Source organism: Sarcophilus harrisii, chromosome 3, assembly GCF_902635505.1.
Source record: "Sarcophilus harrisii chromosome 3, mSarHar1.11, whole genome shotgun sequence".
In the NCBI taxonomy this organism is placed as follows: Eukaryota; Metazoa; Chordata; class Mammalia; order Dasyuromorphia; family Dasyuridae; genus Sarcophilus; species Sarcophilus harrisii.
Window position 1 is genome coordinate 404,316,755 of NC_045428.1, and position 23,820 is coordinate 404,340,574.

Here is a 23,820-nt window from a genome sequence, read left to right on the forward strand (position 1 = left end):
ATCTTAATGATCATATCTTATAGAAATATATATATATATATATAAAACTCCATGTCTTCATTTTCAGATTATGCATATTTTACTGACTGGAGATTGGGTGGAATTGTTCGGGTGAGGAAAACTGATGGTGGAGAAATGACCATTATCCGAAGAGGCATTAATAATGTAATGCATGTGAAATCCTACAATGCTAATACCCAAACTGGTAAGTGAATTCATGGCCTTTACAAAAGAGATCTTAAATTTTTCTAATATAGATATCATTAAAAAAACTTTTTTATATTTTTTATTTTTATTAGTAGCTTTTTATTTTCAAAATATATGCAAAGATAGTTTTCAATCATCCTTATAAAACTTTGTGTTTCAAATTTTTCTCCTTCCCTTCCTTTTTCCACTCCTCTAAATACTACTTAGTGTTTAATATATTATTTATATTTTATTAATTTAACATATTATATATCACAATTGAACTTAGATTTAATATGTAATATAAATTTATTTAATATATTATTTATATTTATAATATATATTTAATATATTAATCCAATACATGTTAAACATGTGCAATTCTTCTATACATATTTCCATAATTATAATGCTGCACAAGAGAAGATCAAAAAGGAAAAAATGAAAAAGAAAAAAAGCAAGCAAACAACAACAAAAAGATGAAAATACTATGTTGTGATCCACTTTCTGTCCCCACTTTCCTCTTTGTGTATGCAGATGGCTCTCTCCATCCCAAGTCTATAGGAATTGGTCTGAATCACCTCATTGTTGAAAACAGCCACATCTATCAGAGTTGGATATCATTTATTTTTATTTTATTTTATTTTTATTTTTATTTTTTTTATTTAATAGCCTTTTATTTATAGGTTATATGTATGGGTAACTTTACAGCATTAAATTACCAAACCTCTTGTTCCAATTTTTCACCTCTTACCCCCCACCCCCTCCCCCAGATGGCAGGATGACCAGTAGATGTTAAATATATTAAAATGTAAATTAGATACACAATAAGTATACATGACCAAACCGTTATTTTGCTGTACAAAAAGAATCAGACTCTGAAATATTGTACAATTAGCTTGTGAAGGAAATCCAAAATGCAGGTGGGCATAAATATAGGGATTGGGAATTCAATGTAATGGTTTTTAGTCATCTCCCAGAGTTCTTTCTCTGGGCATAGCTGGTTCAGTTCATTACTGCTCCATTGGAAATGATTTGGTTGATCTCATTGCTGAGGATGGCCAGGTCCATCAGAACTGGTCATCATATAGTATTGTTATTGAAGTATATAATGATCTCCTGGTCCTGCTCGTTTCACTCAGCATCAGTTCGTGTAAGTCTCTCCAGGCCTTTCTGAAATCATCCTGTTGGTCATTTCTTACAGAACAATGATATTCCATAATATTCATATACCACAATTTATTCAGCCATTCTCCAACTGATGGGCATCCACTCATTTTCCAGTTTCTAGCCACTACAAAGAAGGCTATCATTTATTTTTAAATATTTGTCTGATGATGTCAGTATATTTATAGTTGAATATAATTCCACAATTTTAATATAACGGGCAGCTAGGTGGTGAGTAGAGTGCAGTTTCTGGATGTAGGAAGATCTTTGTGAGTTCAAATCTGGCTTCAGGCCATATTAGCTGTGGGATCCTAGCTAAGTCATTTAATGCCGTTTGCCTCAAGATGTAAAATGTTGCTAGAGAAGGAAATGACAAACCACTCCAGTATCTACCCCCCAAAAAAACAACAACAATAACAACTCCAAAGGGGGATTTGAACATGATTGAAACAACTGAACAATAATAATTTCACACAATTAATTTAGGATTATGTAATCAGAGAACTAAAGGCAGAAAGGAACTCAGAAGTTATCCATAGCAAACCCTTCATTTTATAGATAAGGAAAACAAAGGCAGAGGGAGGAAGTGCCTTGCCCAGGCATCCATCACTCTCTCTCTCTCTCTCTCTCTCTCTCTCTCTCTCTCTCTCTCTGTCTCTCTCTCTCTCTCTCTCTCTCTCTCTGTCTGTCTCTCTCTCTGTCTCTCTCTGTCTCTGTCTCTCTCTCTGTCTCTCTCTCTCTCTCTCTCTCTCTCTCTCTCTCTCTCTGTAGTATACTAGTAGAATTTAAGCAGGAGATCTTTCCTTTGGTGTGGGGAAAGAATTTTGGAAAAACTTGTAATCATTTACTCCCAAAGAATGGCTTGTTATAGGATAGTTTTCTGGGTTTTAATGTATTAAATAATATAAGTGATAGAATTCCTAATTTGTTTGATCTTTAGTTGAACTCTACAGAGAATAATACCTCAGAACGTTATTTTTACCAGGCTCTAACTACTGCAACCGAGCAACAAATCCCAATGGAGATTGCAGCCATTTTTGTTTCCCAGTTCCTAATTTTCAACGAGTTTGTGGCTGCCCATATGGTATGAAGCTCAGTTCCAATCATCTGACATGTGTTGAGGATCCATCCAATGAACCACCTACTCTGCAGTGTGGATCTTATTCCTTTTCCTGTAACAATGGCAGATGTGTTCCAAGATATTATCGCTGTGATGGTGTTGATGACTGCCATGATAACAGTGATGAGCAACACTGTGGCACACTAAGTAAGTATCTGTATAGAGAAGTGATTTACTTGGAATGGACAAATGGAAAGAGGTGGATTTCTAAGGAGCTGGTAGTATAGATAAAACATTGAAATACTCAGGAGTTAAGATGTCTATCTAAAGAATTAAAATCCTTTTCTAAAAGACCATGGAGAGATATGTGTCAAGTGTGAATAGATTGCAATACAAAAAACAAAACAAGCAAAAAGTCAACCAAACAACAAATCAAGAAATTATAAAGCAATATTATTAAGGATGTCATCAAAAATGTATATTTGAAAGAGAATCTACGCTGACTGTAGTGTAAGAATAATGAATAGCTAATAGACAGCTTACAAAACTCTGGGTAACCTTGTATATTAATAGAACTAAAAAAAATCCCTAATACAACCCCATCCATGGAGATTTTATGGGAGGATATAAACAGAAATCAGATGGGGTAGGTAGAGTTAAATAAGTTGCAATGTGTACCAATGGAGATCATAAATATTCAGTTTTCTTAGATCACAGATTCAGTTGAGTAGTTGAGAGTAAAATGTGCTATTGTGGTTTTTGAGTTAGGAAATTAGGTCAAAAATACCCTGAGAATGGTTCTGAATAGTTTACAGTATGTATCACTTTAGACTCCTTGAAACGTAGCTTCTTTGGGAGGGCATTAATTCTTAACTAGTATAATACCCCAAAGTTCAAAGGTATAGAAAAAGCTGAGAAAGAGACCTCCAGCAATTCAAAAGCACTCTCTCTCATTGGATATCTGGACCAGCACAGGCTAATTACATCTTGGCAACAGCATCCCTCACAATGTTGAACCAAAATAAATTGGTCAATGCCTTTTAAGACCTCAGAGATGAATGTTCCTGAATAGGTCCTTGAACTTGAAGCCTTTGAAAACTTTATTTAGTATGCTTCTTTTCCTCTTCAAGAGCAATGTTTTAGGTGTAGAATAGCAGCTATCTGCCTTCTCACTTTCTTTTTTTCATTCTTATTCCAATCTAGAAAGTCCTGGGCATAGCCCAGTGCCCTGAGCAAAAAGCACTATTGATGACTATAAAGAATTCCATTAAAAATTCAAGTGGTAAGAATAGTGGAAGAAATTTCAGGATTTGGACAACTGGGCAAGATTATTGGCAAAATAGCCCCTTTGTAGAGAAAATAGGAAAGTTCTTTTTTGGGGGCAGGGGAAGGGGATGACTGGTTTTGGAACTTTGAGTTCTTTTTGAACTTACAGTTTGAAGACACTTACTAATCCAGAGCAGCAACTTGCATATAGCCTATAGTTTGTAAGAGCTGCCTGAGGCTTTGAAAAATATATTGAAGAACAAGAATAAATAATGAATTAGATACATTCTCTTTTCCCTCCTCTTCTTCCTCCTTGAATGTTAGTTCTCTATCAATTTTCCTTCCAAAGAAAATACAAAGTCCCTTTACTTTCACAGATATGCACAATATCCCTGATGAGTATTTTTAAAGATTACTGTGAACTCCCATGGTCATTCTGTATTAATGGCATTAGCTTAAAAGTATGTTGCCCAAATCATCCTCCACTTCCCCAATCTAGCTAGATTTTCCCATGTAGATGAAGGAAGTTGTACTGAGCTATTATTTTGTAAGGAAAGCAAGTAACTGCAGGGTTGTGAAAGCCAATGTCTAAGAGGTTGCTTCCTTTTCTGATTTAGACAATACCTGTGCAGCCTCAGCATTTACCTGTGCTCATGGGCAGTGCATTCCAGGACGTTGGCACTGTGACAGGCACAATGACTGTCTGGATGGCAGTGATGAAGAACATTGCCCCACTCTAGGACCCGCTTCCTGCCCAGAAAGCTTGTACACTTGTGACAATAACCAATGTATCCCGAGGATCTGGCTTTGTGACACAGACAACGACTGTGGGGATGGCTCTGATGAAAAAAACTGTAGTAAGTGTTCAACTTTTTTCTCCTGCATCACCAGCTTTGAAAATAGTTCCCAGTGATCAATAGATTCACAAAATTGCCTTAACACTCACAGCATTTGCATCTTAACTACACATAATTGCTAGGGTTACTTACCTTCTTTGTCTCTATATGTTGGGCTCCCTTTCAATTGTTTAAGATTACATTGATCTATATTTGTTAAGTTGATGTAGAATTCACTAATAAATGCAAATTTCCACTAAAACAAAGTGAGAGCTATTTCTTTAATGCCACACATTTGGATGAAAATTTAAGAAAAATCAAACAAGTATCCAGAAGTTTAAAATATATGAATATTTCATATCATGTAGAGAAAAATCCATACATTTTTGCTTTTTATCTGAATGGCTCATTTGATTTAGTCAAAACAAAAAGACAGAATAAAGAAGCACAGTTAAGTTTCTTTTAGTCTCATTGGCCTGCTTTTCATTTTACTAGGGTTATTCTTGCTGTCTCCTAATCATCTCTGCCTTTATCTGGTGGCCTCCTTAGCAATAGATTAAGAGTGTATTGGAACTTAGTCAGCTGGGTGGTGTGGTAGATAGAACTCAGGAAGACCTGAGTTCAACTCCAGCCTCAGATACTACTAGCTGTATGACTTTGGACAAGTCACTTAACCCTGTTTGCCTCAGTTTCCTCATCTATAAAATGAACTAGAGAAGGAAATGACAAATCTCTCCAGTATCTTTGTCAAGAAAACCTCAAAGGAGCCAGAAATAATTACAGTCTGAAAATGACTATACAACAACATTGGAACTCAAAAGATCAGCTTCCTTTTGAGTTCCTCACACTGCTTTCTATATGTAGATGAAAGAAGGAGAGAGAGAGAGAGAGAGAGAGAGAGAGAGAGAGAGAAAGGAGGGAGGGAGGAAGGGTTTCTGAGTGTTGTTCTTGTGCTAGTTCAAGGAAAATAAAGTGTAATTTGGATTTGTTTTTGGATCATGTTAGATTTTACAGGAACATGTGATCCAGGTCAGTTTCAATGCCCTGACCATCGCTGCATTGACCCATTCTATGTGTGTGATGGAGATAGAGACTGTGCGGATGGAGCTGATGAAGTCGGTTGTAGTAAGTAGTAGGCTTCTCTCAATAATTGCTTAGCACTTTTTTGGTGTTTAGTGATTTCTACCTAAGTTCAACTCTAATACCATGCTCCTTCATCCGTAGTATATAACTGCACTGCTTCTGAGTTCAAGTGTGCCAGTGGAGACCAGTGTATCAGTAATATTTACCACTGTGATGGCGTTTTTGACTGCAATGACAACTCTGATGAGGCTGGCTGTCGTAAGTGCCACATACCCAACAATCCAGATGAAGGAAATAGTTTGTGATGCTAGCATGGATATTATGGGAGTTTTAATAATTAATTCACAATGACTGGGGGAAAAACCTAAGGTAGATTACAAAATATATGAAATGAATTCATGCTACTACTTCCAAGGATGGCATTCACATATAGTATTCACAGTTTTAATATTTAATTATTAGATCAAAACACAATGCAGCAATCATTTAACTTATAATATGACACCCAGTGTTTATACAGGGCGTTTTTCTAAAATGCTTTATCTTATCTTTTAGTAGGTTAAATATTTCTCATATAACTAATCCATTGCCCCCACTATAACACAAATTTATATCCATATGATGACAAATTACACATTAGAGGGATATAAATCATTGAGTAGTTTTTTTTTTTGGTAAAATATATGTGACTACTTCATAGGAAATCTCATTAGAAAGACTGAAGTATAATATAGATATACTATCCACCTTTTATTAAGCAATATTGGGGTCACATGAGTATGACATGCCAAGATTTGTAATTTTTCTGGATTGCAACCTGACAGTGGAAATGATTTTTTTATTTTTCACTGTGTATATATGTTGGGCATGACCTTTGAGCTTTTAGGAAACTGTCAATAGAATAGTTACATACTATACCATACAAAGAGTATGGACATTTCTTACCACAGGAAGAATGGTTTCCTAGATGTCTGCTAATCAGCACTTAAATCAATGAACAAACTAAAAGTTACAGAAAATACCTAAGTATTTGGAAAATTTTACAATTTTTTGAAAGAAATTTCCAAGCCCAATATTGCCATTTTTGGGGGGATGAGAGCATGTAATTTTTTTCTGCTCTTTTGGAGTTAACACCATGCTGTAAATGGCAGCTGAATTGCTATTTCTTTAGAATATTGTGGCGATTTCTGGATTCTCATCTGAAAAAAAGCTTTTATGGATTGCTGGATAGAGTGTGAAAACTGATAGCATAATAAATATTTCCTGTAAATGTCAAGTTGCTTCTACATTCAATGTATTTGAACTTTATTTAAAACGTTTCCTTAGGGGAAATGACTTCATCTCCCTAGTATAAAAAGAAAATATGAAATTAAGTAACCTATTATAGAATAGCTATTAAAATCATTATGATGACTACTTACATTTTTATGTTAATATTTTAATCTACAAATCACTTTTACACATCAATTATACCTCAACAACAAAAGAGGATGGAAATCTAAGAGATTTTTAGCGCAAAATTCAATTTTAAACCTAATTTCATGATTAAATCTATTTTTCAAAGCATTTCCAACATAAGAGAAAAAAGGAACAGATTCTCAACTCAATCACTTTTCTACTTCAGGGTAATTTATTGAGTTTTTGATTTAGTCATGGACAAATGTCAGATCATATGAGTTGGCACTTTGCATACTTAAAAAAACATAAATGCACAAATCACTTGAAGAAGTATTAGGGTTATTTCAGTCTTGAATGAATTTGCCACAAACTTTATCCTTAGATCATAAAACTGTGATTGACAATATAAAATCAAACCAAACAAAAAGCTGGGGCATGTAAAGTTACTTCATAATCAAGATCATCAATAAAATTGTGAGCCACATTCACGAGTTGCTTTTCAAATGCTTCTCTTTTAGCTACCAGACCTCCAGGAATGTGCCACCAGAATGAGTTTCAGTGCCAATCAGATGGCACCTGTATTCCAAACAACTGGGAGTGTGATGGGCATCTGGATTGCATGGATGGTTCTGATGAACACAATGGCTGTCTTCCCATGACCTGTGCTCCATCTCTTTTCCGCTGTGACAATGGAAACTGCATCTACAGGGCTTGGATCTGTGATGGGGACAATGACTGCAGGGACATGAGTGATGAGAGGGACTGTCCCACTCAGCCCTTTCGATGTCCTAGCTGGCAGTGGCAGTGTCCAGGCCATAGCATCTGTGTGAATCTGAGCTCAGTATGTGATGACATCCCAGATTGCCCCAATGGGGCAGATGAGTCCCCAGTTTGCAGTAAGTTTTCTGACCACAGATTACAGGCCATAAAGCCCTTTTGAGCTGCAAGATAACAAAATCCAATGCTGTCACTGTCACTGTCACTGGGATGTCTGAAGAGTAGTAGCACTTTACAGAAAGTAATTTATAATGCCTTTGTGAGTTTAGAAATGTTTGAGGGGGGTAATATATAATTTAATTTAAGTAAATCATCACTGAATAATATTTCTCATTAAATTCTTCACACTTTGGCTATGTGTTTTTGTTTCTTTTCATGTTGGTATCTAGAAAAAGAAGATTAATGGGGCTATTAGACTGTTAAATTGGTTCTATCTATAATGTACTCTTAGGTTCTCTAACTTTAATATTTTCTAATTTCAATCAGAATGCGCCATAAAAACAATGAAGCTCGGGGTTTGTGTTTAATGTGATTGCAAGTGCTGTGATTGGCATGTAATCCTAACTACTGTCCTTTCTTTCTTTCCTCTTTAATCAATGCCCACTCTCAGATGAACCCCAGCCAGGTATGATTGTGACATATTTTAGATTTTTATGATTTTATACTGTGTTGTGTTTGTGCAGAAAATGATCTAAATCCCTTATATTCATTTATTCCTCCTCCTACCCTCCTTCCACAGTCTAAATGCCTAGAGTAAGCTTTTAAAATTAAATTCATAGAAAGCATGCTAATTGAAGACATTGACTATCCAGCTACTGGATAGCTTTTCCCACAGCTATTTTTGACCTGAGGGAGGAAAATGATGGTATAATAAATAACCCATCTGTACCCTTCTGTTCCTCCCCTAAAACTTCCCCACTATCCCTTTATGTAACCCCAAGGTGCTTGTCAACCTTTCCTTCTGCTTGCAAACCCCTTTGTTTCTAAATTAGGTTGATTGGGGCATCAGGTAGGTAAATACCTTAGATTTCTTTGCATGCTTGAATTATTAAGATGAATGGCAATTGTATTTCTTCTACATAAATCACCCTCACCCTCAATGTTTCTACCACTTTTCTAAGTAGAAATTGGCAAAGGAGATTTTAAAACTGCATGATGATTGGTATCATAAATAACAATTGGGTGGAGACACCATTGACCTTCCATCTTGGTCAAATGAATACAACTCACAATGTCTGTTGGAAAGTTGTGTTGTTTTGCACATAAGGAGCATTGTGCCACAGTGATTGAAAGATAAGATTTCTGACACTTTTCTTTTCCTTTTCTTTCTTTAGATCAGGAGAGCTGCTCAGACAATAATGCTGGTTGCACTCATGAGTGCATTCAAGGGCCTTTTGGGGCTCAGTGTTTGTGCCCATTTGGATATCAGCTCACCAATGACTCTAAAACCTGTGAAGACATCAATGAATGTGAAACTCCAGGTTTTTGCAGCCAGCATTGTTATAATGAAAGAGGGTCTTCCCGATGTTGGTGTGATGAAGGGTATATATTAGAAGGCAATGGGAAGACTTGCAAAGTTGCTGGTGAGGATTATTTGTTTTGAAAACGAACAGTTTTGGATAACTATCAATTGAGTTTAATGGCAAATGTCATATTGGTTAGAACTGGCTTTATGTGTAATCTACTTCCCAATTTGGGAGCCCCGGGACATTTTTCTAATCCTGAGAAATCTTATTCTCATGGAGTTTACATTTTACTGATATATACACTGGTATTGTATTTCTATTTTAATTAAGAATTTGCTCCTGGGATAATTTAAATTTAATAATAATAATAAGTATATTAATAGCAATCTTATAATAAATGCTATTAGTAAATAATAAATAAATAATTAGATGTTTATTATGCATTAAAAAATGAAGTATGTGACACCTATTTATCCTCATTCAGTTAATAATTTGGAACATGCATTTGAAAATGAATTTTGAAAGAAAGAATAAAACCTATATTGGAAGTAGGCAACTGTAGTATGGGAAGAATTTTGAAAAGGGTTCTGTATTAATGTATAAAATTCATGTGTTTATACATAGCTATTAATTTCACAGATATTTATTAAATACATACTGTGTGTTTAAGGTATGGTCCTTGCCCTCAAGAAACTTAAATTCTAGTAAGTGTGAGGTGAGATAAAATAGAATATAGATTCTGTATTTGATATTAATAGGAATTCAGAACAAGAAGTATCTTTCAATTGACAAATTTAGTGCATCAGATACTGAAATGTATTTTTTAATGGTAAAGATGCTTTAGATCAACAGTTAACCTATTCTGAAAATAATATGATAAAAGGATTTCACAGAAGCTATTTTGTATTTTAACTTCTATTGAAAGTATATTCTATGTACTTTGAAAATATATTGTATCAAGTGTTTGAATAGTTTGAAAGTGTTTTTCTCTAGGAAAATCATTGAAATGTTTGCATTTTATTCTTTCACAGCTTCAGGAAATCTTTTGTTACTAGTGACTAGTCGGAATCAAATAGTTGCTGATAACATCACCTCTCAGGGAGATAATATTTATTCACTTATCCGTGATGGTGAACATATTGTGGCAATTGATTTTGATTCACTCAGTGGCCGTATCTTTTGGTCTGATATTAGACAGGATAAAATCTGGAGTGCTTTTCAAAATGGAACAGACCGAAAAGTAGTAAGTGTAATTTCCAACTTTTTATTTTTATTGAGTCATTTTAATATTATTTTGCTTTGTTCATCAGTAAAAATTAGGGTGCTCTGTAGAGCATATACATATACATGGGGACTGGAAATTCATGTCAACATGATTAAGATAGTTTTAGAGTTAGAGCAAATTAGAAGGTTGATACATATTCTGTTTTTAGCTCACATAATGTGAGAACTTAGGAAGGCTCCAGTGTCTATTCCATAGCCCCTTTCATTCTACCCACATGGGCAAAAATAGACTAGTAAAAGAATGAAAAAAATGTATCTCTATATCTTAATGTTATCTGTGCCAAAACTTGCTCCAGAATCTCAGCTATCCTTTTGTACCCTCCTATTGTTATTACTAGTAGTTAATCTCACTAAATTTTCTTTTTCTTTTTCTTTTTTCTTTATTTTTTTTTTTTTTCATTTTAGGGCTAGAGTTGTGATTTCATTAGTATTAGGAATTCCTGATGAGGCCATTCCCCCTATAAATGCAAATCAATAAATATCCTTAGAGACAAGTCAAGAAACTTGCTCAAAGTCATTTAGCTAATTCGTGTCAGAAATAAGCCCTGAGCACAGGTCTTAGGCTCTGAAGCTGCCTCTTGTTCTATTGTATAATGTTATCTATTTTCCCTACTTCCATGATGCTAACTGTATAATGCAACAAAAAAGGATGGCCAATTAAAAGAAAAGTTGCAGTCTATGCTTAGTTGCAGAAAGACAACTAATTTAATTCAATCTGATGTTTTATATAGTAAAGTTCAATACTGAATGTTTCATAGATATTTAACATTTATATTCTCTCTCTGTTTCTCTTTGTTGCTCTCTCTGTCTCTGTCTCTCTGTTTCTTTCTGTCTCTCTCTGTGTCTCTCTCTTTCTCTGTCTCTGTTTCTCTCTATATCTCTGTCTCTCTGCATATCTCTATGTCTCTCTGCCCCTGTTTCTCTCTCTGTCTCTCTTTCTCTGTCTGTCTGTTTCTCTTTCTGTCTCTCCCTTCTCCATCCCTCCCCCATCTCGGTTTGTTTCTGTCTTTCTGTTTCCCTATAGATATTTGACAGTGGTGTCACCGTGACTGAAAGTATTGCGGTAGACTGGGTAGGTCGCAATCTTTACTGGACAGACTATGTTCTGGAAACAATTGAAGTCTCTAAAATGGATGGGAACCACAGGACTGTGCTGATTAGTGAAAATGTAACAAACCCAAGGGGACTAGTATTAGATCCCAGAATTGAGTAAGATTTTTTTTTTTTGGTTTTGTTTCAAAATGATGTTATCTCAAAATGAATATATTTGGGCTGGGATGGGTGGAGAAGAAACAATAACAGGCTTTAGCTTATATCTGAGTTGATCCCTAGTTTGTCTTGTTTTGTTTGTTTTTGTGATTCAATTTATAAATACAGATGATTTCATAGAAGACTTTGGAGCTGCGGGAGTTATGGGCATAAAGTTGTTTTGTTGCTGCTTTTAAACTAATCTGTTATTTTCATAAGCTGTTATTCTATTTGAAGATAACATGATTATTAAATTTTAACAATGTAGTATTTAAAATAATTAGTTATATGGTTTAAAATTAATTTTCTAATTAATAGATACTATTGTAATCTTCTATAAAAGAATCAATGGGCTTCAGTTTTAGTATATATGACTATTTCATTATACCTAAAATAACACAGAACCAGCTCCTCCAGTTCTATAACATTCCATTGTAAGTCCTAAAAAAAGAGTGGGAAAAAATCTTTCTTTTGTGTCTCTTTAAGGAAGAAAGACAAATCATCTTATTTTTGCAAAAATATCAGGAGAGTTTCTTTATGTGAATTTAAATTATCCTGTCCTCCATATTGGTTGGAGAATGGGATTATCTTTATTTATAGACTGATTCTGTTGACATTTGAATATTGTACCTAAAAATTTTAGGAATAAAAATGAATGTTTATAAATTGACTTTCCTATCTTAAACTTTATAAATCATCAACTAAAACAGATGAATTTCACAAATCTCCTAATTTTTGTATTAACTGTATTGCTAGCTAATGGTGATATAGTGGATAGAGCAACGGATGAGACAGGTTTGGGTACTAGTTTGGCTCTGCTATTGCTAACCCAGGTGAACTCTGGGACATCATTTAACCTCACCATGCCCTAGCTTCTTCACCAGTAAAACATGGTGGTTGGGCAAGAAAACTCTAAGGTCACCTTCAGCCATTGAAAATAAGATGCTTCAGTGGTTCTATAAATATGAAATTAGTATTGGAAATCTTAAATGTCATCATGTACTCCATTGGCAAAGTAACAATGTAAAAATACCCAGATAGGAGAAGATTACATTTTGATTAAGGTTTTGCATTATAAAACAAACAAATAAAATGAACACTTAACATATCTGTAATTGAAAATGCCTATTTTGAAATATCAAAATGGTGGTCATTTTGAATATTTGATCATTTTACTACCATCAGTAACTAGTTTCTTTTCACAGTGCACATCTGATGTTCTGGTCAGACTGGGGCAGAAATCCTCGAATTGAAAGGGCCAGTATGGATGGCACTAATCGCACAGTTATCATCAAGGATAAGATCTATTGGCCCAATGGCTTGGCTATTGATTACCCCAATAAATTGCTCTACTTCATGGATGCCTATCTTGATTACATTGACTTTTGTGATTACAATGGAAACCACCGGAGGCAGGTGGTAGCCAGTGATTTGGTAAGAAGTCAGTGAAAAATATCAAAAAACTTGTGGATAAAGATAGAACAAAGTAAACTTAGAAACAAATCTTGTTCAATGTTCTAAACACTGTTTTTCTTCTTCTTTTTAAATAGTTGTTTATTTTAGAAATACATGCAAAGATAGTTTTTGACATGCACCCTTGCAAAACCTTGTGTTCCAAATTTTTCTCTCTTCCTCTCCCCCTCCCCTAGACAGCAAGTAATCCAATATATATTAAACATGTACAATTCCTTTATACATATTTCTACATTTATCATGCTGCACAAGAAAAATCAGATCAAAAGGAAAAAAAATGAGAAAAAAAACAAAAGGCAAGCAGACAACAACAAAAAAGGTGAAAAAACTATATTGAGATCCACATTCAGTCCCAATAGTCATCTTTCTGGATGCAGATGGCTCTTTTCATCATAAGTCTATTGGAACTGGCCTGAAATCACCTCATTGTTGAAAAGAGCCACTATACACTGTTATTCTGAACAGACCAGGGATTCAAGAGATATTTTATGTGAAAAATAAGTTTTTTTGGGAAACTAAAAGGAAAAGAGAGCCTTTTTCTGAATCTAGTTAGTTTTTACCTTTTAATAAACCAGTATTTAAAATTATTACCTATGTAGTTTATAATTAATTTCCTAAGTAATAAATATTACTGTAATTTTCTATAAAAGCACCAATGCCCTTCAGTTTTGATATATATGACTACTTTATGATACTTAATAACACAGAGCCAGCTTTTCTAGTACCACATAATATGCCATTTAAAACATAAAAGAGAGGGAAAAAATCTTGTGACTAGCTAATGCCCGAAAACAGAATTCAACAAGCATTTATTTATTGAGATTCTATTATGTGCCATAAACTATGCTAAACTTTGGGAATACAAAGAAAAAACAAAGCAGTCTTTTACCTCAAGGACCTACATTCTCCTGGAGGAAATACTATGTATACTGATATAGGACACAGACTGAAGATCTGACAGTCATGAACTTGACAGCACCTTTTTTTCTTCATGAAGATTTTTCCTGAGCTTTCTCAAGCCAATGAAGTAACATGGTATAGCTGAAAAAGTATTGGGTTAGGTACTTAGTTCTAGTTACCCATGTTATTTCAGGTAAATCATCTAACTCTCTATTCTTCAGGGTGCTGTTAGTAATATGGAGATAGGGAAACCTGACTAATTTTTAAAAACAGTATTGTTATAAGGCTGAAATGAAATGTGTGAAAGTGATTTGAAAGATATAGATGCTACAAAGCAAGGTATGATGATTTTAAGATAGCCTTGACCCCTACCACTTTTTGCTTTTATTTAGTGACAAAAGTCTAAAAGTTATTAATTTTATCAGACAGGCATTGTTTTATACCCTGCTTCCTTGGTCTTAATTTTTATCTGAGGTTTCAATATCACAATTAAGGACTCATAGCTGGAAAATTCCTGCCTTGCAGGTATTACGTCATCCTCACGCTTTGACTCTCTTTGAAGATTTTGTTTATTGGACAGACCGTCATACTCATCGAGTCATTCGTGCCAATAAGTGGCACGGGGGAAATCAAACAGTCATAATTTATAATATTCACCAGCCTCTGGGAATTGTTGCTGTGCATCCAGTTAAACAACCTAGTAGTAAGTGAAGCTAATTTGTGTGCGGGTTATGGGTAGGAGGAAAGCATTTACTTTGGGAATTCTTATGAGATTGTTTCTGAGTCATTTGTTTGCTGGCAAATATTTGGACTATAGTCTCCCCTGTGTTCTTTTTATTTTCCCAGTTTCTAACACTTCTATTTAACACTAGAAAGTCAAACCTCTGTAAAAAAATTTAAAAAAGAAAGTCAAACCTCTTATTTGGATGGAAATAAATCTGAATTTGTGAGTAGCCTATGAGAAACTGGTTTATGGTAGTAGTTTCTTATGGCCCTTTGGTTTTGTTATGTACTCTGATTTGCTGAGTTATATATGTTAGATGGCCAGAGTGCTGCGATTACCTTAGAAGCCATATGGTACAATGGAAAGTGTAGGATTTGGGTTCAGAGTGTTGGGATCTAAATCTCAGTCTTGTACCTGAGTGATTTTGGGCAAGGCACCTAAGTTCTCTCAGATTCAGTTTTCTCATCTGTCAAGTGAGTTGTCCTTTTCACAGTGTCCACTGGTGTTTGCTCCTATGATTCTTGGTATATTAGATTATTCTCTTTTTCAATAGAAAGTACTCTTGAAATGCTGAGCCATGGTTTTCTTTTCTGGTGGTCTTGGGAGATAATTCAGTGTATGGATACACATAGACTATTTATAGCATATACAACACTGTTCAAATGTCAGATGCATATATATTACTGCTGTTCTCAAAGAATCAATAGTCTAAGAGGGAAGAGGAGACAGATGATTCACAATTATAGTATTTTGAGCCAGAAGATATTGTATTAATCATCTTATCCAATTCCCTCATTTGGCAGATGAGGAACTGGTTGATGAATGTGGTTAACATGCGATTCTAATAGTCTATCTATTAAAGTTTTTGAAGATGGAGATAAAAGATTATCAGGATGGGAGCAATACATCCTAGATATTTAGCAAACAACAGTTTTTGGTATAGCTACATTTAGTGGTTAATATCTTAAATTTAAGGATAGATAAATAAACAAATGGGGATTAGCAGCCATGTTACATTGGCTTATCAGGTTATCCCTTTGACTAATTGTTCCATTTTTGAGTTCTTCCTCTGTGAACTTAGGGAAGTTATTTGTCCCTGTTACCTCTTGTGTGAGACATCTATCACTGGGAAAGAGTAAAATAGCCCAGGAAATTAGGAATAGGCATAAAAGCTCAGTTAATTTGTGAAATGGATACTAAAACTACTTTGCTTGGAATACATATAGGAGAACTATGCCATTCTAGTATACTGTACAAGAGAACAAGATTATACTTGATACCTTATATTTGAAAAATTAGAAACAGGTTTGATATTAATTTTATGAATGTGATTTGTGTTTTCTTTTTAAATTGCAGGTACAAATTCATGTATATCTGCACCCTGTAGCCACCTGTGTTTGCTTTCTTCATCAGGACCAAGGTTTTATTCTTGTGCTTGTCCTTCAGGGTGGACTCTTTCTTCTGATTCTATTAATTGCTTGAGAGGTATGGTGCTCATTCTATCTTATATGCAGTAAATGCATATGACTTTAGATCAGGAAGGAACTTTATCTTTTTAAAAAATAGTATTTTATTTTTTCCAAATACATGCAAAGATAGTTTTCAACATTCATCTTTGCAAAACCTTGTATTCCAATTTTTTCTCCTTTCCACACCCTCTCCAAGACAGCAAACAATTTAATATAGGTTAAACATATTAATTCTTCTAAACATACTTCCATATTTGTCATGCTATGCAAGAAAAATCATATCAAAAGGGAAAAAATATGAGAAAGGAAAAAACCAAGCAAACAACCAACAATAACAAAAGGTGAAAATATTATGCTTTGATCCACATTCAGTCTTCATAGTTCTCTTTCTGGTTGTGGATGACACTTTCCATCACAAATCTTTTGGAATTTCTTCGAATCACCTCATTGATGGAAAGAACCAAGTCCATCATGGTTGATCATCACATAATCTTGTTACTATGTACAATGTTCTCTTGGTTCTACTCACTTCACTCAGTATCAGTTCATGTAAGTCTTTCCAGGCTTTTCTGAAATCATCCTGTTCATCATTTTTGATAGCACAGTAATATTCCATTACACTCATATAATATGATTTATTCAGCCATTTTCCAACTGATGGGTATCCACTTAATTTCCAGAGGAACTTTGTTTATCACTTGACACAACGTTCTCATTTTGTATATGGGAAAAATGGGAACCAAAGTGAAGTGATTTATTTTAAGTCATATAACTTTCAAGTAGCCCAACTGATATTAGAATATAGATCTGACTTCAGTACCTTTGTACATAGTAGATAATTAACAAATTTGCATGACATTTTTAAATGAACCAAAGAATTTAGTACTTCTTCTGCTATATTGTACTGCTTCATTTAATTTTTTATTTTGAAGATAAATAAATCAATATGAATTTATTAAGTACCTAGTGAGGCACTTAGCTAAGAGCTAAGAAAAAAAATGAGATAGGTTTTGCCCTCAAGGAGCATAAAGTCTATCCCAAGAGATGCATGCAAAGTTAATACAAGGTAATTTTGTGGGGGAGGCCTAGTGATTGAAAGAGGTAATCAGGAAATGTTTCATGTAAGAAGTGGCACTTAAGCTAAATTTTCAAGGAAAATAGGAATGGAGGAATTATTGTATAATTTGTAAAGATAATTGTATAAACTATGAAGATAAGTATACTGGATACTTGTACAGATTGTCTATAAACAATATTGAAAGCAAAGACTTTCCCATTTTATTCTTATTTCTTGTGCATCTATGATAGGAAAGCAGCATGACATGTAGTAGATAGAATAGTAGAGCTGACCAAGGAGTCAGGAAGACCTGACTTTGATACAGATTTTGTGACCCTGGAAAAGTTATTTAACATCTCAATGTCTCAGGCAAGTCTTTAAGACTATAAATTGTGGAATAGGTGCTCATCTGCATTAGTAGAAGAAATTTCCACACCAAGAGTTGCTTTCATAAAGGAAATCACAGGTCTGGAAAAGAAAAAAAATCCATTGTGTCTAGCACAGTGCTGTACACATTTATTGCTGTTCAGTTATTTCAGTCATGTCTGACTCTTCATGACCCCATTTGAGGTTTTCTTGGCAGAGATATTGGAGTGGTTGCCATTTCCTTCTTTAGTCTAATACATGGTAAATACTTAATACTGAGTGGATAGTCTTGTGTTGAATTAAGATAAATTACTTGTATAGTACCTGTTATACCTGAACATAGTGCTATGGATGTTCATGTAGATGAATCATTTCTTGGCTCACCCTTTCTCTCATGTATGTGGGTGAAAGAAAGATTTTGTGACAAGATAGAACAGAAGCTTCTAAAGTCTGTAATTAAGAAGCAAAATGCAGAACTTTTACCATATGAAATATTGAGTGTTATTAGCTTAGCAGTTTCCTTTTCTTATTGCCTCATTGGTATTTCCCTTAACTGGATGGTTAATGCTCATAAGATTAACATCCTCTATACAAAGAGCTTTGTGTTATTGTGAATTAGAAAATAATGAAAAGACATTATTGTTCAACTTGAGGAATTTACTTTAGGAAAAAAGCAAGATGATGTCAAAATATGTGCCTTTTATTTAAAATGCTGCCTTTTCTCACTCTCCTCTATTGTTTTGAAACTTAAAAGTGTGCATAAAACCCAAATCTCAGGAGACATACTAAATGAAGTGAAATAAATGTATTTAGCCAGTGATGAAAGATGAAAAGAGAAAAAGCTTAAAGACTGATCTTCAAATAGCTTATTATTTTCACAGCAATTGATTAAATGTTTCTTTTTTTCCCACACGAATATTGGATTTGCTAATCTAGAATTAAAATCATTTTTCAAATGGAAAATATATCCCCAAACCAGTAAATTTAGGATGCCTTCATATAAAATAGATAGGCCAGATTTACTGAAAGTCAGATGCTTATCAAGAAATAGTACTGTGCCATGATGGTTATTTTTCTTATGGTGAAAGATTTTAATTATTGCTAATAGTTACAAAGGGATAGACATTTGCTATTTTTCTTCAGAGATTTAGTCTAAATCTAATCCTTGTTGACATTTCTTAATTTAGTCTGCTGGCAAAAAAGATTAGACTGAGCTATACACATTTCGGATACAACGGATTCTTTCAACATAGTAATATTGTCGAATTATGTGCTGGAAACTGGCATATCCAACATGACTAACTTCATGGTGATTGATGGATGCTAATTCTTTTTCCATTGAATGCTTTCTTGATTGACATAGGATCTCATGATTTTTTTCCCCTATGATCTAGACAGACTTTTTGAGATGGAAATTTTTCAGTCTTTACAAATTGGTGTCTGAGTGAACTCAATATGTGCTAATCAAAAGGTTAGTTCTTTTATAGAAAGAACCTTAGAAGAGATAATTTAAATGAATTACCATTCTGTTTTGGGAAAAAAGCAATGTGGTATAATGGATAGAGAGCTGACCTTGATTCTAGGAAGATGAGTTGAAGTATCTCCTCTGATATACATTGACTGTGTTACTCTTGGTAACTCTCAGTGCTCTGAACCAAAGGTCTCCAACTTAAAATCCTCAAACTTTATGAGCTCACAATCTTCTCTAGGAACAATATTAAATTGGGAATATTTAAAAATAAATAAAAATACAAAAAATAAGTAACATTAGATTTTAAAGCTAATTTAATATGCAGTCCACGGGGATTCTTGTATATGAATTAATGGGTCATTTTTATTTGAGTTTGACCATGCTCTAGACAAACCTCTAAAACTATAAATTTCAGAGAAGGTACAGACTTTCATTGGTAGAGGAAGTTTCCTTACCTCGGAGTTCTCAGTACCAATGAAATAGTAAGTCTATCCTGTATCCATATTATAAATTCAAGATATAATAATAAAATCATGTCTTTGAGATGTTTAAACTATGCCCTTTTTATTATTATTATTATTATTATACTTCCACAAAAAATTCAGAGATTTTAACTAGAAGATATTGTCTATAGTCAGAAAATATACATGCCTGTTAATATGTATGATTTTACAAATACTATAAAAAAGGGAAGGATAAATTAAATTTAAGCATGAAATTAGAACATTTATTTATCAGGAGAATCTTTCCAACTTCACTAATTATCAGGTCAAAGTAAGAACATAAGTCTTCAATCATGAACTGTGTATAATTGGGGTAACTAGGTTGTTCAGTGGTTAGAGAACCAGGCCTTGAATCAGGAAGATGCATTTTCCTGATTTCAAATATGACCTCAGACACTCATTAATTTTATGACCCTGGACAAGTCTCTTAACCCCGTTTGCCTCAGTTTCCTCTTCTGTAAAATAAACTAGAGAAAGAAATAAAACATTATAGTAATTTTGCTAAGAAAACTGCAAATGAGGCCATGAGGAGTCAGATATGATTGAAAAACAACTGAAGGGCAGGATATAACTAATAATCATATTTTCCAACATTAAATACATAAAACATAATTTTAATATTATTTCCTTCTTTTGAAGGAAACATATGGTAATGCTGCATCTATGTTCCATTATTAGAACTTCTGAAAATTAGGATGGAAGATAGCCTGAAGTTTTCATTATTTTTGAAAATAATTTATTATTGAAAAATGATATGATATCAGCACTTTAGTATTTGAGACTGTATAAATAAATTTGTTAAAACCTTATACAACTAGATAATCCAATGATTCTAAAGATTTATTTTGTTTGGTATATTATTCATTTAAATTTGATTATAAAATTCCATTAAAATTATAGACTGACATATTAAATTTTAAGTGATATTCAACATTATCTTAGCAAACAAGTGATATGGTATATAAAGTTTTATACACAATGATTTTTATTTCAATCTCTAGCCCCTAAGAAAAAATTAATTTCTATTGTAAAATCAACTCTCATAGTCTACTAATCTGAAACTTCAGTTATACCCTTCTAAAGCAATGTATGCTAACACTAGCACTCTAGAACTTTTAAATAAGGATTACTGTTGGTATAAAGCTAGATCAGTTAGTCTATAGCTTTGTATTTCAAAGCAATACATTTGGGATATGCTATTGTTATAATGCCCCTGTAATAATTCAACTTAGACTAAAGTGAGTTGTCTATCCAGAATCAAATAAGTAGCAATTTAATCAACTGATTATGTGTTAGTTGGAGATTTAAGACTAGTTGTAGGTTAATGAATCTAAATCAATATATTACTATAAGGTTGGGAAACCATATAGTTAATCACTGCAATATGTAGCTTAACTTCCACAGTAGCTGTAACTAATTAAAATTTTCCTTTGACAACATGTTGTAGAAAACAACCAAAACCAAAACCTTCCCTTTAAAGATAAACCAAAGAAACATAGTATGTCTCATATGTCTTATGCTTCATTTTGTAAGGCATTTTGCAGATGTACTCTTCAGTTATTCCTAAATACCTGATACACTGAAGAATTTCCTTTCTAATTTGTTAGTGCAAGCTTAAGTTGGCTAACGTAACCTAACAAAGTATTGTTATGTGCTGGTACAAAGAAAGTGACCTTTCAATAAAAGTATTAAAATGCAAAAAAAAAAAAAAAAAAAAAAAAGAAAAAGAAAAGAATTTGTTTTCTGTGAGCTAATAGTATAAATAAACTTTTATAAAAGATATTTAAGTTTCAATGGAGAACATACATTTTAAACATCTTTAAAATAATAAAATGATAAATTTATGTAAAATTAGCTAATTGGCTAAATGTCAATCATGCTTATTTATTAATAAAATTCTCCTGAAGACTTGGCAATGCTTGATTACCTTTCATAATACATTTTGAATCTATAACAACAATTTCTTTAACATTTTCTATAATTCAGACTTAGAAATTCAAACTGAACTCAGCTTTTGTGTAATTTCCTGGGACTTCATTTTCCTTATCTGTGGAATGAAAGGGTTGGATAAATGATTCCTGTAACCTTTTCTACTTCTAGATTTAGGATTCTATGAAAATGAGGTATGATTATAGTAACCTATAATCACCTACAGTGATTATAGAAAGGAGCAAGTAGGTGGTACAGTGTAAAAGAGCACTGGGCCTTGAGTCAGGGAGACCTGAGTTCAAATCCATCTTCAGATACTTACTAGCTATATGTCCTCTGGGAAATCACTTTATACTGATTGCTTCAGTTTCTTCATCCATAAAGTGAACTGGAGGAGGAAATGGCAAACTATATATCTTCTCAGGAAAACTCCAAATGGGATCATGAAGAGTCAGATATGATTGAAAAATGACTGAACAACAACAATGGAAAAAAACATTAGCTCTAGAAGTGGGGGAACTGGATCAAAATCCTTCCTTTAACATTTACTCTCTATATGATCTTGACCAAGTCTTTCCTCTCTCTAAGTATCAGTTTCATTGACTCTAAGACGAAGAGGTTGGATTAGATGATTGTTGATGACCAGCCTGGTTTTGTATTGATGATTTTGTGATTCTAAAAGCTATTTAGAAGCAGAACTTCCTACTGTGAAATTTGTCAAGCATGAAAGGTTTATCAAAGAAAGCTTGTAATGCTATCCTTTTACAGGATCTGGAGCTGGAAGAGTCCTTTAGAGATCCTACACTACCATTTTGAAGATGAGGAAATTGAGTCCTAGAGGAGTGAAGGGATTAACCACAGTTAGATGGGTGATTAGTAGTCAAATCAGGATTCAAATTCAATTTGTGATTTCAGATTCTGTTATTATTTTGCTATGTTCAGCTTCCTTCCTGTATTATCTTTAAGAACAAATGGGAAATCTAAGGCTTCTAAAATTGAGGGCACTGGACCCTACTAAGATCTTTTGTTATGAAGCTGTGATTGTTTGGATAAATATTTATTGTGCTTTGCACTTATTGCTACAGTGAAAATTTATCCCAAGAAAAGGTAATGGTCCATTGCATTCCATTTCTCTAAGTAGAAAGAATACTAAAATAGAATTCTGATTGATGTTATATTATTTTCACAGATGAACAACCCTTCCTTATAACTGTAAGAAAGAATATAATTTATGGAATCTCCCTTAATCCTGAGGAAAAAACCAATGATGCCATGGTTCCTATTGCGGGGATACAGAATGGTTACGATGTTGACTTTGATGATTCAGAGCAGTTTATCTACTGGGTTGAAAATCCAGTGAGTATTATTTTAGGTCACTTTGGAAAAGCCTGAAAAATGTCTTTATGAGTTGAATATATTTTGCATTGTGGTAACTCAATGGTGAAATGGTATAGAAGTGGATGAAATTAACAAATCTTCTTATTAGCTGAACACACAAAATTATATTAAGAGCAGTATAGTATATCTTTCCATATCTAATTTTTCTATCATTTATCTTTCTCTCTGTTTGACTATTTATTTTATCGACCTATCTATCTAATCTATTGGATTAAGCTCCAGTTTTATAGTCAAGAAGACTTGGGCTTAAGACCACCCTATAACAAATGCTATCTATATGATTATGAGTTAGCCATCTAATGTCTTAATACTCTTAGCAGAATAGCTCTTTTAGACCATACACTGTAGATTTGTATTCATGGAGGGAATTTCATCCTGAGAGTTCCATTCAGTGATGAGGTGAAAATTTTTCCCATTACTCCAGATTTTGGAGAACTATATTTCCTTATAGAATTTTTTTTTCATTTTTTTATCTAATTATATGTAAAGACAATTTTAACCACCTTATTTTTAAAAAAAAATTTGAGTTCCAAATGTTCTCTTTTCCTTTCTACTCTCAATTGAGAAGGAAAGCAATCCTATAGTTTATATATATATAGTCATGCAAAAATATTTCCATATTAGATTAAAAAGCACAATAAAAATAAAGAAAAAAATTTAAAGTATGCTTAAAAAGCAGTTCTTTTTTGGATAGCATTTTTCTTTCTTTAAATTTTTTAAATTTCAATTTATAGAACAAACATTATCATCATCATTTTT

The 23,820-nt window shown here is 33.4% G+C and overlaps 1 protein-coding gene across 6 annotated transcripts in view; it reads left to right on the forward strand.

Annotated features, from left to right (window-relative positions):
* LRP2 (LDL receptor related protein 2) overlaps window positions 1-23,820 on the forward strand; it is a 233,801-nt gene that overhangs the window by 104,008 nt on the left and 105,973 nt on the right. For 3 of the 6 annotated variants that reach the window (XM_023499266.2, XM_023499267.2, XM_031960509.1), the window contains exons 20-33: window positions 68-205; window positions 2,339-2,620; window positions 4,297-4,536; window positions 5,521-5,640; window positions 5,740-5,856; window positions 7,515-7,892; window positions 8,384-8,398; window positions 9,108-9,356; window positions 10,271-10,482; window positions 11,548-11,732; window positions 12,977-13,205; window positions 14,670-14,847; window positions 16,225-16,353; window positions 22,853-23,019. In XM_023499266.2, the coding sequence (XP_023355034.1) occupies window positions 68-205; window positions 2,339-2,620; window positions 4,297-4,536; window positions 5,521-5,640; window positions 5,740-5,856; window positions 7,515-7,892; window positions 8,384-8,398; window positions 9,108-9,356; window positions 10,271-10,482; window positions 11,548-11,732; window positions 12,977-13,205; window positions 14,670-14,847; window positions 16,225-16,353; window positions 22,853-23,019 (2,639 nt within the window). The remainder of the gene's footprint in view (window positions 1-67; window positions 206-2,338; window positions 2,621-4,296; window positions 4,537-5,520; window positions 5,641-5,739; window positions 5,857-7,514; window positions 7,893-8,383; window positions 8,399-9,107; window positions 9,357-10,270; window positions 10,483-11,547; window positions 11,733-12,976; window positions 13,206-14,669; window positions 14,848-16,224; window positions 16,354-22,852; window positions 23,020-23,820) is intronic. The other 3 variants (XM_031960510.1, XM_031960512.1, XM_031960511.1) reach the window with 2 other exon arrangements.